General features: G+C 41.0%; 1 protein-coding gene across 1 annotated transcript in view; it reads left to right on the forward strand.

The window, feature by feature from the left end:
- LOC122236225 (ankyrin repeat domain-containing protein 26-like) overlaps nucleotides 1–17,003 on the forward strand; it is a gene marked incomplete at its 3' end in the record, with an annotated part of 86,158 nt that overhangs the window by 24,544 nt on the left and 44,611 nt on the right. Inside the window, exons 8-10 of the mRNA XM_042977115.1 lie at nucleotides 4,765–4,837; nucleotides 11,573–11,702; nucleotides 12,023–12,084. Coding sequence (XP_042833049.1) covers nucleotides 4,765–4,837; nucleotides 11,573–11,702; nucleotides 12,023–12,084 — 265 coding nt within the window. The remainder of the gene's footprint in view (nucleotides 1–4,764; nucleotides 4,838–11,572; nucleotides 11,703–12,022; nucleotides 12,085–17,003) is intronic.

Raw genomic sequence — 17,003 nt, forward strand, 5'->3', positions numbered from 1 at the left:
TTTTCTTAAGAAACCAGGTTAGTCCAAGCATTTGCCCTTATATGTTTGACCACTAGTTCTCACAAAAGTAATTAGTGCAGTGGTAACTAGTCCCTTGTTTTTGCCATCAGAGATTTTAGGGTGGATGTCAGCTATGGCCATGGTGTCACGCTTTATACATAATAAGCAAGATCGAGTCAGGCAGGTCCTTAGATGTGGTGATATCCCATCTTCTTGAGACAAATGAGTTTTCTGTAAGGGAAGGATACCTAGTTGTAGACCATGTTACGTTAATTAAATTCAGCCTCTATCTCGAAGATATTGCTGTAAGATTCTCTGTTGCCTAAGTTCCCAGTCTGGTTTCCTTTTGGGCTAGTACCCTTGACTAGTTCTAGGAAACTTTTTCTTTTTTTCGAGATTTCTTTCCCCATGACTTTTCCGTACTGTGGTTTTACCTTTTTACTTTCTTCTCTGGTTTTCTTGGTATTTCTTTTTTTTTCCATTAACTTTTCCACTTCTGCCAGCTAAGGACTCTCCATTTTTCCAGAGGCCAAATCAAAAGCACTTAGAATCTCAAGATGTAGGGAACCTCAGAGATTAACTCATCAAAATACCCTCTGGTACTTCAACCTATGTTTAACCTCCTTGCCCAATGGTTGTTTCCATGGAGAATTTGAAACTCAAAAGAGATTGAAGTGACCTATTGGATATGATAACTGACAGAAATGAGATTTAAATTCGGGTTTTCTTTGTTTCTTTCTTTCTTTCTTTCTTTCTTTCTTTCTTTCTTTCTTTCTTTCTTTCCTTTCTTTGGTTTTGTCTTCATCTTGCAGGCAAATGTCTTAATAAGAGAAAGCTGGGGAGTGGGTCTAATGAATACAATGAAGGAGGGTAAGAATTGAATTAGCAGAGGAGACCAGGTTTCAAGAAGGACAACACTGAGTTGGATAGGAATAAGAGTTTTAGAAAAGATGTCAGAATATGGGGTTTATGCCAAGTGAGATAAAGGTGAATGACAGGAATGAAGGACCCAGGATCAGGGGAGTTGTTTAGAAAGGCATATTCAAATAGAGAGTTCAAGAGGATCCTGACCAGGTTTCTGCTTTTGTGTGTGTTGGTTTCATTGAAGGTGCGAGCATACCTCAGATTTTCTGAGGAGAGAGATGAAAAATCATTTGAGCTGCTGGGAAGAGTCTGTTTACAGCAAATAGAAATATGATATCCTCTCCTTCCACCCCCACTAAGGGAGGAAGGCTTAGATCGTCTCAAGGAATTGGGGGTGGGGGGGTGGAGATTCTGAACTACAGAGATGTATGGCCCAAGGCAAGCTGTCTCCTCACTCCACCTCTGTTCCTAAATCTGTGATGCCCTTCCCATGTACCTGTAGGGCTGGGCAGGGGTAGGACTGACTTGTCAAATCAGTAGGGGAGCTTCATCTGGATAGGTGATAACATGCCTAAGTTGAGGTGACTGTGTGGATGACTGAGACTCTCAATTAGCTTGTTCCCCAGGAGCAGGACATGGCTCCTACCCTCGGTCATTTGAGCCCATCCTTGTTGTAGGAGTCTGTGCCTTCCTAGGCTAAAGATTGAAAGGTTGGAGAATGTCACTGAACCATGCCGAAGAGTGATGGAGGAGTGGGAGCTCACAGGGAAGAAAATATTCAGGCAGCATAGAGAGAAATGGAGGCACAACTACCAGGACCATTTTGATCGCAGTCTCTCTCCTTGGGTAGCTGAATGCCCCTGAAGGCTTGGAAGGTCTTGCTAGTTATTATGGACCTCAATAAGGCAAGACCAGTGTAGGAACAAAGTTGGCCTTGGGAACTTTTAATCTTTTAATCTCTAGTTAGTACTTCCACTCATAACATAGAAACCTTCACTTTGGCATATTTACTTAAACGGAGGTCTACCGGACACACAATGTAATAGGTGATGCAACAACTCTGGATGTTCCACCATGCTCGCCATAAGTGTCGCTCCCATCTGTTAATGTATAATGCTATTACGATATCACTGACTAGATTCTCTATGGTGTACCTTTGAGCCTTGTGATTTATTTACTCTGTAACTGGAACCCTGATCTTCCCTTTCCCCTTCACCCATTTTGTCCATCCCCCCTCCCTCCTGGCAACAGTCAATTCTCTGCATTTATGGGTCTGTTTCTGCTTTTTCTCTGTTTGTTCATTTGTTCCCCTTTGTAGATTCTACATAGAAGTGAAATCATATAGGATTTGTCTTTCTCTGTCTGACTTATTTCACTTAGCCTCATACCGTCTGGGTATGTCCATGATGTTGCAGATGGCAAGATCTCATTCTGTTTTATAGCTGCGTAATATTCCAGTGTGTGTGTGTGTGTGTGTGTGTGTGTGTGTGTGTGTATGGGTGTGTGTGTACGTGGTCTGTTCATGTATTGATGGACACTTGGGTTGCTTCCATATCTTGTCTATTGTCAATAATGCTATAATAAATATATGGGTGCATATATCTTTTCAAATTAGTATTTCCATTTCCCTTGGGTAAATAAATACCCAGTAGTGGAATTACTGGATCCTATGGTATTTGAGTTTTTAATTTGCTGAGGCCCCCCCATACTGGCTTTCGCTGTGGCGATACCAATTTACATCCCATGACCAGTGCACAAGGGTTTTTTTTCTCCACACCCTGAGCAACCCTTGTTGTTTCCTGTGTGTTGAAACTGAGCCGTTCTGACAGATGTGAGGTGAGAAGTCATTGTGGTAACTTTTATACATTTAATTCTCAACCATTTCAGAAAATTCCCTGCCTGTCACACTTGGTTATGGAAACTCAGACTGGGTCTTTCCTGGAGATTTCACAGGTTAGGAGAGGTGGAGGCAAAATAGCGAACTGAAAGCTTTTTTAACACAGGGTCCAAAGTATGAAAGACCTGTACCCTGGAAATCGTAAAACACTGACGAAAGAAATTGAAGATGACGGAAAGAAAGAGAAAGACATCCGATGCTCACAGATGGGAAGAATACATATTTTTAAAGTGTCGACACTACCCAAAGCGATCTACCGATGTAATGCAGTCCCGGTCAACATACCAACAGCATTTGCCACAGAGCTAGACAAACAATCCTAAACGTTGTATAGAACCACAAAACCTTGAATGGCCAAAGCAATATTGCAAAAGAGGAAAACTGGAGGTATCGCAATCTCAGATTTCAAGTTTTATTCCAAAGCTGTAGTAATCCAAACAGTATGGTGGGTCCTGGTGTAAAAAATAGCCACACAGCTCAATGGAATAGAACCGAAAACCCAGAAAGAAATCCACAACTGTATGGGCAGTTAACCCTCCACACACAGGAAAGACTATCGAGTGGGGAAAAGGCAGTCTCTTCACCAAATGGTGCTGGGAAAACTGGACAAGCCACATGCCAAAGAATGAACCTGGACCAATTTCTTTACCATAGACAGAAATAAACTCAAAATGAATTAAAGACCTAAGTGTGAGACCTGAAACCATAAAAAATCCTTGAAGAGGGCACAGGCCGTCATTTCTCTGACATTTGGCTGTAGCAACATTTTACTAGTTATGTCTCCTGAGCCAAGGGAAATAAAGCAAGAATAAACTATGGGGACTACATCAAACTACAAAGCTTTCGCACAGTGAAGGAAACTGTCAAAACTAAAAGGCAACCTCTGGGATGGGAGAACACATTTGCAAATGTTTTGCAAATCCTGTAAAGGGTTAGTATCCACAATGTATAAAAAATTGATACAAGGCAACATACCCCCCTCCAAAAAAGCCCAGTTTAAAAATGAGCAGAAGACATAGCCAGACATTTTTCCAAAGACAACATGCAGATGGTCAACAGACACATGAAAAGATGTTCCCCAAAACTACAACGAGATACGCCGTTCACACCTGTCAGAATGGCTAAACTCCAAGACACGAGAAGCAAGTGTTTGCGAGGATGTGGAGACAAAGGAAACCTCTGGCACTGTTGGTGGAAATGCAAATGGGTGAGGCCCCTGTGGAAAACAGTATAGAGGTTCCTCAAAAAATTGAAAACAGAACTATCCTATGATCCAGTAATTGCACTACTGGATACTACCCAAAAGAATACAAAAACTCGAATTCCATGAGACACATGCACCCCTGTGTTTATTGCAGCATTATTTCCAATAGGCAGCACAAGTGTCCATGGACAAACGAGTGAACGAAGAAGTCCTATATTTATGTATGTGTGTGTATAAGTATATCCGTACACACACACACACACACACACACACACACACACACTGGAATATTACTCAACCATAAAACAATGAAATCTTGTCATTTGCAATGGCCTGGTTGAAGCCCAAGAGTAGTATGGTAAGCAAAGTCAGGGAAAGAAAAATACCATATGATTTTACTCATGTAGCACTTAAGAAACAACAAATGAGCAAAGGGAGAAAAAAAAGGGAGAGACAAACCAAGAAATAGGCTCTTAACTGCAGAGAACAAACAGATGGTTCCCAGAGGAGGTGAGTGGTGGGAGGGGTGGAAGAGGTGATGGAGATGAAGGAGTGCCCTTGTCATGATGAGCACAGGGTGAGTATGGAGTTGGTGAATCACTATATTCATAAACTAATATAACACTGGATGTTACTATTACTGGAATTAAAGTAAAACTTAATGAAGAAAACAGAGGCCAACGTTTAATTATACCAAGAAACTTGGTTGAAGAAACAGGTAGCCGACCTTTCCCTTAATTTTTGAAATTTTGTTTTTCAATAAATGAACATGTTTTTGTTGTATATTTTTGCTCTAAAGGCTTTCCGAGAAACCTGGTCCTGATGATTCATGGCCTACATCAGCTAGCCAAGACTTCGATTTTGGTACCGAGGTAAAGTACCCTCCTGTGAAACTCACTCTCCTGCTCTGAATTTAGTTTTCTCTCTTACTTACTCTGAAAATTTAACAGTAGCCTGTGTATCATCATTTTACGTGTGTAACGGAAAGTTAGCAAGAACAAACCACTTTACAGATACATGACGCGTTGAATGTTTTGTTTTGTTTGGTTTTCCTTTGGTAAATCCTAGAGGTGGAGGCTGATCAAAGAATGGGCTGGAAAATATATAATGACCGTGCAATTATATTGGGAAAAGCTTTCCCATAATGGAGGAAATATGACATTTGGTTAAGGATAAGGATTCTTACTGTGATACTAACATGACTGATAATACTCATGACTAAATGAAATCTTATTGGATCCAAGTATCTATTGTAGGTTGCGCTCCGCCCCAGGCAATTTTTATTTTGGTGAGATACAGGATCTTCCCTTGTCTCTATCCTTTGTTCTACATTTAGACTAAAATAATATTAGAAAATGTAGAAATTTAGGTGTTTACCTTATTTCTCAACATTTACCTTACAAAAGTGTTCCCCTGTATTTTTGAGATAACTCCACGAAGAGTAAGTTACAATTGTGCATCTCCCTGAAGAATACGTATTTTGCTGAAGAGAGTAGCTCTATGAGCAGAGGCTCTTCATAGCCAAGTTGTCAAATTTCTAATTTCAGAAATCTTTCCTATTCTAGCTTTTAAAACTATCTCCTCCTAGTCCTTGTGTCAGATTCTAAAATTTAAAGTTTCAGACATCTGATATTTATTTAAATATTCATTCCAAAGCCCCGAAATCATTAGAAGCTACTGCAGGTTAGGAAACATACTTGTTTGACTCGTGGAGCTCCTAGAATAAAGTCTTGCTTGGAAGAAGCAATGTCATAGTTTTTGAATGTGAATAAATGAGTAGGGAAATGGAATTCCGTAGAATGGAATTTGAAAAGTAACGAAATACACATGATATATCACAATTAAATATGTGAATTTAAAAAGTAAGGCTTCAGTTTATATTCCGTTTTGGTGTTTTATATGTAAAAACGCAAATGAATTCTATTGAGGAAATCAGCAGTTACATAAGAAAGAAGGTTACAGTATATTTTTAGTATCCTCCCATTGTGAGCTTAGAATTGCAGAGAAAAACTCCTCAGCCTTTGTTTTGTTAACCCCATCTGTGTCCCATTACATACATCCTTTGAAGGTTCACATTTCTTCCTAGAATTCTCATTCCCAATTCTTTCTCCATAGTGAAAGTTGATGTGTTAGGAACCTTTCTTGTTCTGTTCTTTTGTTAGTGTAGTAATAATTTATAGCTCTTAGGAAGTGATAGATGCCAGTAATTGAACAATTTCTTTTAGAGTGAAAAAAATTAAATTCTTTATTACAGTATTTATAACCAGATAACTGTAGAGTGATAAAAGTCAGTATTATCAGGGGTATTCTGTGAATCAAAGACTCTGTTTTATGTATACACTATATATATATATATATGGGGCTCAAACCCACAATCCGTGAGATCATGACTCATGAGCTGAAGGTGGACGTTGAACTGACTGAGCCACCTATGTGTTTCCCCCACCATGCTCTTTTTTAATCGTTTACCCGTAGCCTAATGTTTCCTTGCAGAAACCATTTCTTTAGTGTCTGTTCTTTTAGTACATCACTTTCTGTCAACTCCCTTGTCAACATATTGGTTATGGAATTCTACGGTCTGTGTGTGGTTTTCGTCCATGACTCATTGCCCCACAAGGTTTATTATTCTTTTTTCCTCTTCGTTGGAAGGAGCTGAGCTAAATGTTTTTGTAATGTTTGTATTTCTCTTGGAAAGGGAGGGAGAGAGGGAAAGAATGAGCAAGTGCTCGTTGTTGTGATCTGAAAATATGCAAGGTATGATCTCAGTCCTTTTGTATTTATGGAGGGCTGTTTTGTGACCCAGGATGTCATTGGTATTGGAGAATGTTCTATGTACACTTAAGAAGAATGTGCATTCTACTGCTGTTAAATGAAAAGATCTCACTACATCTGTATTGATATCCATGTATCTAAATGCATATGTTAAGTCCAATATATATCTATGTATATCTGAATACATCTGGTCCAATGACACATTGGATCTGTGTTTCCTTACTGATTTTCTACCTTGATGATCCGCCTGTTGCCATGCGTGGAGTCTTAAAGTCGGCTACAACCATGGTATTTGTATGTATACATTTATTCATGTTTGTGATTAATGGATTCATCTGTGTGGGCCTTTCACTTTGGGGACATAAACATTTGCAATTGTTAGCTCCTCTTGATGGATAGACCCCTTAATTATGATTAAATGCCCTTCTGAATCTGTTACTACAGTCTTTGGTTTAAAATCTAGTCTGTCTGGTGGAAGTATGGCGACTCCAGCTTTCTTTTGACTTCTAGTAGTATGATAGGTGGCTCCCATTACCTTCACTTTGAATCTGGAGGTGTCCTGGGGTCAAAAATCAGTGTCTTGTTGACAGCATGTAGATGGATCTTGTTCTTTGGTTTTGTTTTGTGTTTTATCCATTCTGATTCCCTGTGTCTTTTGATTGGGGCATTGAGTGCATTCACATGCAGAGTGATTAGTGAAAGATACGGATTTAGTGTCATTGTGTTATCTGAAGGCTTCATGCTTTAGGTGAGGCCTCTGGTCCTTCTTAGTCTCTGCTGCTTTCCACTCACAGAGTCGCCCCTTAGGATCTCCTGCAGGGCTGGTTTAGTGGTCATGAACTCCATTAGGTTTTGTCTGTCTGGGAGAGCCTTTCTCTCTCTTTCGATTCTGAATGACAGCCTCGCTGGGGAAAGGATTCTTCGCTGCATATGTTCCCATTCAGCACATTGACCGTTTCCTACCCCTCCCTTCTGCCCTGCCAAGTTTCATGGGACAGGTCTCCTGCTACCCTTATGTGTCTTCCCTTGTAGATTAAGTAAGACCCGTTTGTCCCTAGCTGCTTTCAGAATTCGCTCTTTATCTTTGTAGTTTTCCGGTTTCGCTATGACATGTCGTGGTGTTGACCTGGTTTTGTTGATTTGGAAGGGAATTCTCTGTGCCGCCAGGACTTGGATGCCTGTTTCCTTCCCCAGATGAGGGAAGGTCTCAGCTATAAGTTGTTCAAATAAACCTTCTGCCCCTTTCTCTCACTCTTCTTCTTCTGGGGCTCCTGTGATGTGGCTATTATTTCATCTCACCGAATCACTTAGGTCTCTGGTACCTGCCTCGTAGTCTAGTAATTTCCTTTCTTTCCTTTCTCTGCTTCATCTTTGTCCATAATTGTATCTTCTATTTCACCTATTCTGTCTGCTGCTTCTCCCATCCTTGCTGTCACTGCATCTAGTTTATTTTGTATCTCCTTTACAACATTTCATTTTCAGCATTCATCGTGATGATTCGTTAGGTCCTTGATCTCTGAAGCAGCTTGGTTTCAAGCCCAGCTATGAGTCTTCTGAGTGTTATTCCAAAACCTTGATGAGATATATTGTTTCTGTCTCTTTCGAGCACTTCTCTGGCTGTCTTTCTTCCTGGAATTTTTTTTTTTTTTGAGGAGAATTCTTCTGATTTGTCGTTTTGGCTAGTTTCCTGTCCTTTATGTGTTTTACTAGCTTGTTCTGTGTCCCACACCTGCGAGTACTATTATATTACAAAGGGGTCCTACACTCTCCAGGGCCTGACAGTTGAACACGTGTTTTTGGAGTGTGTCGTGTGCACTCTGTTGGTGCGTCTTTGGCTGCTTTTCTCGCTACTTGGAGTGGTGGTTTGGGCCTTCCACCCAGTGTGCTTTGATTTGTTTGTTGAAGTAATCTTGGAAAAAAGGAGAAGAGGGTGGTGAAGAATCCTTAGCCCAAACAAGAGAGAAATGACAGGAGTGGAAAAAGAGACCAGGCAGTGACTCAAAGGAGCTATAGGGCTTAATCCAGAAACAGAGGGAGGAAAATGAAGAAGGAGATCTGGAAAAGTATAGAGAACGTCCCCGATGAAACCAACAAACAAAGAACCAGAACAGAAGAACAGAGGGGAAATATAAATACATATAAATAGCTTTGACCCAAAGTCAACCCGAGACTACTGGGCTGATTCCCAAGGGAGAAGAGGAAAGAGGAGAGTAGAAAGAGAAAAAAGGGAAAAGAGAAGAAAGGGAAAGAAAAGGAGAGAAAAGATGGGCTCCTGGGTGGCTCAGTTGGTGAAGCGTCTGACTCTTGAATTTGGCTCAGGTCATGTTGTCGCTGTAGGTGGGTTAGAAACCCCCATCGGGCTCTGCAGTGAGAGCATGGATCCTGCTCGGATTCTCTCTCTCTCCCTCTGTCGGCACCTCTCCTGCTTGATCACTGTCTCTCTCTCTCTCCAAATAAAGAAATAAACATTCAAAACGAAAAGAAAAAAGAATAATAATTCAAATGAAAACAAACAAACAAACAAACAAACAAACTAACTAACTAAGATAGAAAACCAGAGGAGCGTTGTCTGTTGGTGCCTGGGACTGGTGGCTGTGCTGGTCTAGGGGAGGGGCTGTCTGGTCCCATCAGTGTCAGTCTCACTCCCATAGAGAAGCAGTTACCAGGCACAGAGAGGCAAGGTTTGGTGTAATGGGCCTGCCTCCACTGAGGCTCACTGTCCATCCCCTGAAGCCCCACGATGTTGGTCATGGGGAGAGAAATGGCGACACCCCAGTCTCTCCTGCCCACACGAGGTGTCTCAAAACTCACTGTTTAGGCCGTCCTCACAGAATAGCCTGGGGGGCCAGCTTGCCTTGCTGCACAGTCTCCTGTGCTCCCTGAGCGCTGAGCTGGAATTCAAAACCCTGTAGGATCCCGCTTTGCTCAGACCTGGTTCTGGAATAGCGCCACTCTGCGCAGTGGACAAAGGGCCTCTGGGTCGTGCCTGCAGGTTCTTTTTCCCTTGGGGAGGGCAATACCTCCTCTTTCCACCATACTCAAGGTGTTCTCTCCCAGTGTTGCCCTGAGAGCCTACGGGCGACTCCCTCCCCACCAGGCATGGGAGGTGGCAGCTCTGGTCCAGAGAAAGTCTGGCAGCCTTGAAAATTTTTTTTTTTTAGCTTCTAAGGCTGTTTTGCAAAGTAGAAACTGGCTCTCTGGACATCTCCTTGGTCTGTGGCCCGGACAGGTTTTCTCATATCCAAATACACTTCCCACAGCCTCTCTCTCTCTTCCTTTCGTTGTTCCACCAAAGGACTTCCCCCACTCCATGCCTGAGCTGTCCATTTTATTTCTGCCAATTCGCATACACACCCTTCTGTCCTGCCACGCTGTCTCTTTGCACCTGTGGAGATTTTCCTGTCCCTCTGCAGCCTGTATTGCTGGTATTCCAAGTGTTGTGACCTCAATACTGCTGTGTTTGAGGGACAAGGGAAATTCTGATCCCCCTCCTCTGCCATCCTAACACCTCCCGCCTCCTTTTACTTTCCGTTTCACAATTTCACAGTTCTGTGTAGGATTGCATTATTATATCAGTTTAATATGTTTTATAGATATTTCAGATGGCCTTTTCTTACTTGAAATTCATTGATCTGAACTTTCTTTTTGTTTTTTTAAAGTTTATTCATTTATTAATTGGAGAGAGAGACAGAGAGAGCACACGTGGGGAGGGGTAGAGAGACAGAGGGTGAGAGAGAAAATCGCAAGCAGACCCTGCACTGTCAGCGCAGAACCAGACGGGGGCCTTGAACCCTTGAACTGTGAGATCATGACTGGAGCCAAAATCAAGAGTCAGGTGCTAACTGAATGAGGCATTCAGGCGGCCCTAACATTTTCTTTGGAAGTCCCCTGGGCACTTTAAATTTAATATGCCCTAGTTTCAAGACATTGTTTCTGACCCTTTCCCTTTCCTCTTTCCTGACTGTAATCTGCTCTGTCCTTTGTGTTCCCTAGCCTAAAAAATAACAGCCCTGAAACAGGAAAAGTCCTGGACTCTGAACTGCCCTGAAATGACCGCATCCAGTCACTCACCACATTCGATATTTTGTACCTGCTTACCATTTTTCATATGTTATTCCTGTAATTCACTCGCTCACCTATAATTTTGCAGTACTCTTCTGGTTTTGCTTCCTTTACGTTCATCCTACATTGCTGCCAGGGTGACCTTTCTAAAATATACTTGTGACGATGTCACTCCTCTGCTTATTCAATGCATCCCCATTACCTGAAGGAGAAAATTCGTGTTCTAGCATAACACTGCTCTTTGTTGTTTTTTTTTTTTTTTGGTTTCGTCCTGATGTTCCAGTAATATCTCTCTGTCTATCCCATTCCCAATAACTCTGTTCCAGTTTTGCCATATTGCATAGGTGTTGTCACTTACTATATTATTTCATAGTTGATCCTTTTGCTCATTCTAGAATGCCCTTCACACCCTCCCCGTGTACTTTGTCTGTCTTTTAAGATACAGCCCTATCTTCCCAGCTGAGCTGGGAAGTTTGCTGAGCTTCCCAAATGTAAGTGTTTTCTCCTTTGTGCGTTCACTGTACGTGATTCACTTCCCTTGCAGAACTAGTGGATGGTATTGTTCTGTCCTTACCTGTTTTCATGCATCTCTACCGCTACTAGCATATAGAACAGACTCTGTCTTTTATTTATATTTCCAGCTCGTCCCCGGATCGTGGCTATGACTTGACAGATACAGTGTGTGCTTGTCTTTCTGAGTGGGTGAGTGCGTGAAAAAGAATTAATGTGATGTTTTTCTGAAGTTGGGTTTTTGTTTTGTGCTGTTTTTCTAGGAAGGAACAGCAAAGTCAGCAATGGAAGCAAAGGAAGATGGTGTTGGTATTATTGAAAATGTGCCACCAGAGCAAACAGTTAATGACAGTTTGACTTCTGCTGGTGGAGTGCATGAAAATTACACAAGTGGTAAGCTAGTGAATCTCTGTGAGCTGTTTTCCTATGATTAAATGCCAGTATGAGAAAAATCTGAAAGTATGTAGATCCAAATATATTATCCTTTTTTTCTTGAAGATATTTTTCTGTTGCTATCTTTCTTTATAAGTATCCCAGGTACTGCCCCCTTTTGCTTCCGGAAAATCTTGAACCCCCTGAACATCTTTTCTGCTATTGCTTTTATTTTATTGAAATAGTCATGAACGGAGATAGACATGTGTCTGTGTTTAAAATTCATAGTAACACATATTTTTCCTGTAACACATTAATTTATCTGTGACCGTATCCTATAGATATGATGTCAGCATTAGAATTGGGAGAAGAGGAAGATGTAGAATCACCTTCTCTTCCTGAGGTACTGTCTTCTTCTTATTTTTAAGTATAAGCATGGAGGAGTGATGGTAAAACGTCCACGAGGTGCTTTGACTTTGACTTTTGGATAATTAAAATAACATCGCAGTCATACTTGTAGTAATATAAGTAAAGTAATGATGACCTATTCTAAGGTGACAACTAGGGAAGGAGGTAAAAAGGTCCTGATCTCTTAGGCCCAGGCAGCTGCTGCATAATGCTGCAAGCACTGTATTTGAAATCAAAAGACATGCTAGCATCTTGGTTCCGTCACTTCCTAGCTGTGGGACCTTGGAAAAACTTGCTTGAATGTCAATGACCTCGTTCCTAAAAATGGCACTAATACCCACCTCTTGGTTGTGTGTAATGAACAAATGTGGCAACGTTTTGTAACCTGTAAAGGGTGCTATAGAAATAGAAGACAAAATGATCACAGTGGCATATATTGACTTAGTAAATATTGAGGATACTTTTTTTTGGTGAATGTTTGTTTAGTGTTGAGAGGGGGTGGGGGGACAGAAGATCCGAAGCAGGCTCTGCACTGAGAGCAAGGAGCCCAATGCAGGACTTGAACTCATGAACTGTGAGAACACGAGCTGAGCCAAAGTTGGGCGCCTAAGTGACTAAGTCACCCAGGCCCGCCAAGAATACTTGTCTTAAATGTGAAGATGTCTGAAGGCCAATAAAATGGCAGTAGTGTCCAGAAAAGAATGGGAAAGTAGGAATGGGTGTTTGATTTTCTAATCTGGGGCTATGTGAAGTTCCTGTAGTCTCTTAGTGGAGACATCATATAGGTATACAGTTGACCCTTGAACCAGATGGGTTTGGACTGTGGGAGTCCACTTACACACAGATATTTTTCAGTAAATAGAGTGCCATCCTGTAAATGTATTTTCTGTGCCTTATGATTTCTTTTTCTTTTCATTATTTCTTTTGAGAGAGAGAGTGAGGACAGAGCACGTGGGTAGGTGAGGGCAGGGTGAGAGAGAGAATCTTAAGCCGATTCACACTGCCAGCGCATTTCTTTCTCTTTGATATTAATTGATTTGGCTGCTAATAATTTAAAGTTATCCAATTCTCTCGTTATTAATCTTTAAAAAGTACTCAAATGCACTTTAGTGCTTGTTATAAGGGATGGTAAGCTAAATAGTTTTTAAGGTTTGTAACATTAAAAACCATCTAACTTAATTTTTTGGTCGATTTAACATGTAATGAATTGTTCAATTCCAAAAACTGACAAGCTTAAGTTTATGAGTTCATATTTTTCTTCTGTCTTAGGCTGAGGCAAGTTAGTTTTCACTTCTTACAGGAAGTTACAATCCAGTGACTTGGGAACAACTGAACATAGATTAAGAAAGTTAACAGTAAAATTGTAATTATTTTCTCATTTTTCTTTGTCCGTACTTGATTACTTAAGGATAAGGTGTTTTTACAAACATGTATCCTGGCAGAAAATTCATGTGAAAGTCAAAACAAGGAAGTTAACCATCCATTTTTGCAACTGCAAAAAGTGACTCAAGGACCAGCAATGGATAAGGAATGTGATAGGGAGAATGATATATCTGTATATTTAAGACATGCTTCTATGCAAAACTTTGAGGAAATGTGGATCAAATAAGGCAAATTAGACTGGAAAAAGAGCTTAAAACTCATCGCCAGTGAGTGAAAGCAGAAGTTTGGTGAAATTTGTTAACAATACAGCATTCCTACTCATCTTGAAGAACCACCACCACAGGGTCACTCTAACAAGGAACCAACTGAAAGGAAATCCCTTCGAATTGGACAAATACGGAAGAAGATGCATTTGGAGTGTCTGCCTCGGTAGTATTTCAGGCATTTCCTGAACAAAAAGAGCCTAGTCTTGAAAATGTCATTCTCTCTCATTCATACTCTGGGTCCCCAGAATATGCTTGCCAGTCATCTTCTAAGCTTTCTTTAAATGAAAGCAAATCATCAGGGACATATAAATCAAACCCACACTGAGCTATCACCTCACACCGGTCAAGAGTGGCTAAATGAACAAATCGGGAGACTATGGATGCTGGCGAGGATTGTGGAGAAACAAGAACCCTCTTGCACTGTTGGTGGGAATGCAAACTGGTGCAGCCACTCTGGAAAACAGTGTGGAGGTTCCTCAAAAAATGAAAAATAGATCTACCCTATGACCCAGCAATAGCACTGCTAGGAATTTGCCCAGGGGATACAGGAGTGCTGATGCGTAGGGGCACTTGTAACCCCATGTTTATAGCAGCACTTTCTTTTTCTTTTCTTTTCTTTTTTTAACGTTTTTATTTATTTTTGAGACAGAGAGAGACAGAGCATGAGCAGGGGAGAGGCAGAGAGAGAGGGAGACACAGAATGCGAAGCAGGCTCCAGGCTCTGAGCTGTCAGCACAGAGCCTGACGTGGGGCTCGAACCCACAGACTGTGAGATCATGACCTGAGCTGAAGTCGGACGTTTAACCGACTGAGCCACCCAGGTGCCCCTATAGCAGCACTTTCAACAATCGCCAAATTATGGAAGGAGTCTAAATGTCCATCACCCGATGAATGGATAAAGAAATTGTGGTTTATATACACAATGGAATACTACTTGGCCATGAGAAAGAATGAAATATGGTCTTTTGTAGCAACGTGGATGGAACTGGAGAGTGTGATGCTAAGTGAAATAAGCCATACAGAGAAAGACAGATACCGTATGTTTTCACTCTTTTGTGGTTCCTGAGAAACTTAACAGAAGACCATGAGGGAGGGGAAGTGAAAACAAAAACAAAAAAACAACAAAAACAACCTTAGAGAGGGAGAGAGCCAAACCATAAGAGACTCTTACAAACTGAGAATAAACTGAGGATTGATGGGGGATGGGAGGGAGGGAAGGGTGGGTGATGGGCACTGAGGAGGGCACCTGTTGGGATGAACCCTGGGTGTTGTATGGAAACCAATTTGACAATACATTTCATATTAAAAAAAGAGAAAGAAAGAAAGTAATCAGACTATGAAAATGAGAACAAACCAGACATTGAGCATCTTTTTAACAACAATGAGGATTTTTAAAATGATATAGAAAATAAAAAAAGCAAGGAACCCACTAGTTACATTTAAAGTGAAGGAAGGCCAAGAGTTTGACATGCAAATGGCAAAAAATATGGACCCAAACACCACCGATTGTAAATTAGACCTCAGTCTAGTGATTCAGAGAGCCTTTTTGATTTGTGGCTTGCCTGCTGCGATGTGATGAAACGCACGGTTCAAACAAAAAGGGATGATATTTCTGCTGTCACAAACACTTACGAGAAAACAAACCAGTACAAGACTTTTTTCCAGAAGCCATTATATACAGATAATGCCAGTACTCATAACTATAAAAGTATTGATTCTGAATTAGAAATTGTGAGTTCTTCTTCAGCATCTCGTTTTCCAGCATCTGAAGTATATCTAAGTGAAGAATTACATCAAGATATGCAAAGGTTTAAGAATGAGATAGGCATGTCACAAGTAGAGTTCCTGTCTTTGGAAAGAGAGAAAGTTCAACCTCCAAAAGAGATAGAGGTCCGCCTTGCTGTTACTCTTGTTTTTTCTCTTTAGCAATTATCTGATCCATTCTGATTTTCCACTCAAGAGAACAAGAGTGTGCATACAATGGAATTGTCTAAATAAGTAATTGTGTCTGGAAATAGATTATTTCTGCTATCTAACAAATAGGAGTTCAGGAAAACATTCTTATGATTTGTTTTCCTTAAAGTTTCTGTGTCAGTCTTCCAAGTAGTATATGAACTGGGAAACCAACTTAGCTATGTAAGTACCATGTGACCTCATGAACCAGAATAACCAATAAAGAAACTGCTTAAAAAACATAATAATCTCCAGGTTTTTTACAAAACATATTGGCTTAAATATAAATTGCATTTCCATAAACAATAAAATGGGAAAGAAGCAATAACTAAGAGAAGGAATATACACAAATGTTCCCAGCTAAAGCAGTCTATTTATTGCTTCAGTATGTGTCTGTAGACTCTGGGTCTAGGGTTCTTGCTTGTCTAGCAAGACAGCAGCGGGATGGAGGGTTACAATGGGAGAGACAGCTAATGTCCCCGAGAACACAGGAGCCCGGATTAAGGGTCCTTGCTCTGTTTTTATTAGGATCAGAAGGCTTCCAAACATGGTGATGGACGTGCACAAAGAGACAACCAATCTGTGAACATGAACTCATGGGCATGAGGGAAAGGGGGTTTGAAGATACAGGGTGTTGGGGGTTTGGGTCAATATAAAACAAAATCCTGGCGCCTGGCAGATGGTTGTTAACAGCAGACCTGAGGCAGCTTCTCTGTTTATCTTAGCTAGTCTAGGGGAGAAGAGGGATGCTACCTCAGGATCCACAAGGCACCTTTCTTTTGCTAATTAGCTCCCCTCTGGGCATCTTCACCCTGCAGCCTACAGCCTATAGCCCTATTTACCTGTCTACCTAATTTGGTCCTTCCTTCCTGTGAAAGCAGCTTTCTGCCATAGTACTAAATTGGGGAGTGTGTCCTCCTGCATATCTAATCTGGTTTCCCTCACACACCTTTGTCTTGGAGCCTTTGCCCCGCCCTCTCTCTACTTAGTTACCTAATCTTGTTTACCCAAACTTGGGTGTGAGCATCCTATGGCTTTGTAATATTTTATGCCTGGTTCACCCATCAGTGCTGGCTCAGGGAATTCCTAAGCTTATTGCCCACAAATATATGCAGTCTTGTCTGCTTTACTCACAATCTTGGAACTTAGAATTTCAACATGACCCCTTTGAGATAGGCTCAATAACAGCTATTTGTATTATCACTGCTTTTTTCCCCACATTTTTAAAATCATCATTCTCAGATGTTTCTGTTGAGTCAACCCTTCACTTTATGTTCAATAAAGTATGATACCTTTTGGCCTGTATGATTTT

This window comes from Panthera tigris (assembly GCF_018350195.1).
Source record: "Panthera tigris isolate Pti1 chromosome D3 unlocalized genomic scaffold, P.tigris_Pti1_mat1.1 chrD3_random_Un_scaffold_51, whole genome shotgun sequence".
Classification (NCBI taxonomy): domain Eukaryota; kingdom Metazoa; phylum Chordata; class Mammalia; order Carnivora; family Felidae; genus Panthera; species Panthera tigris.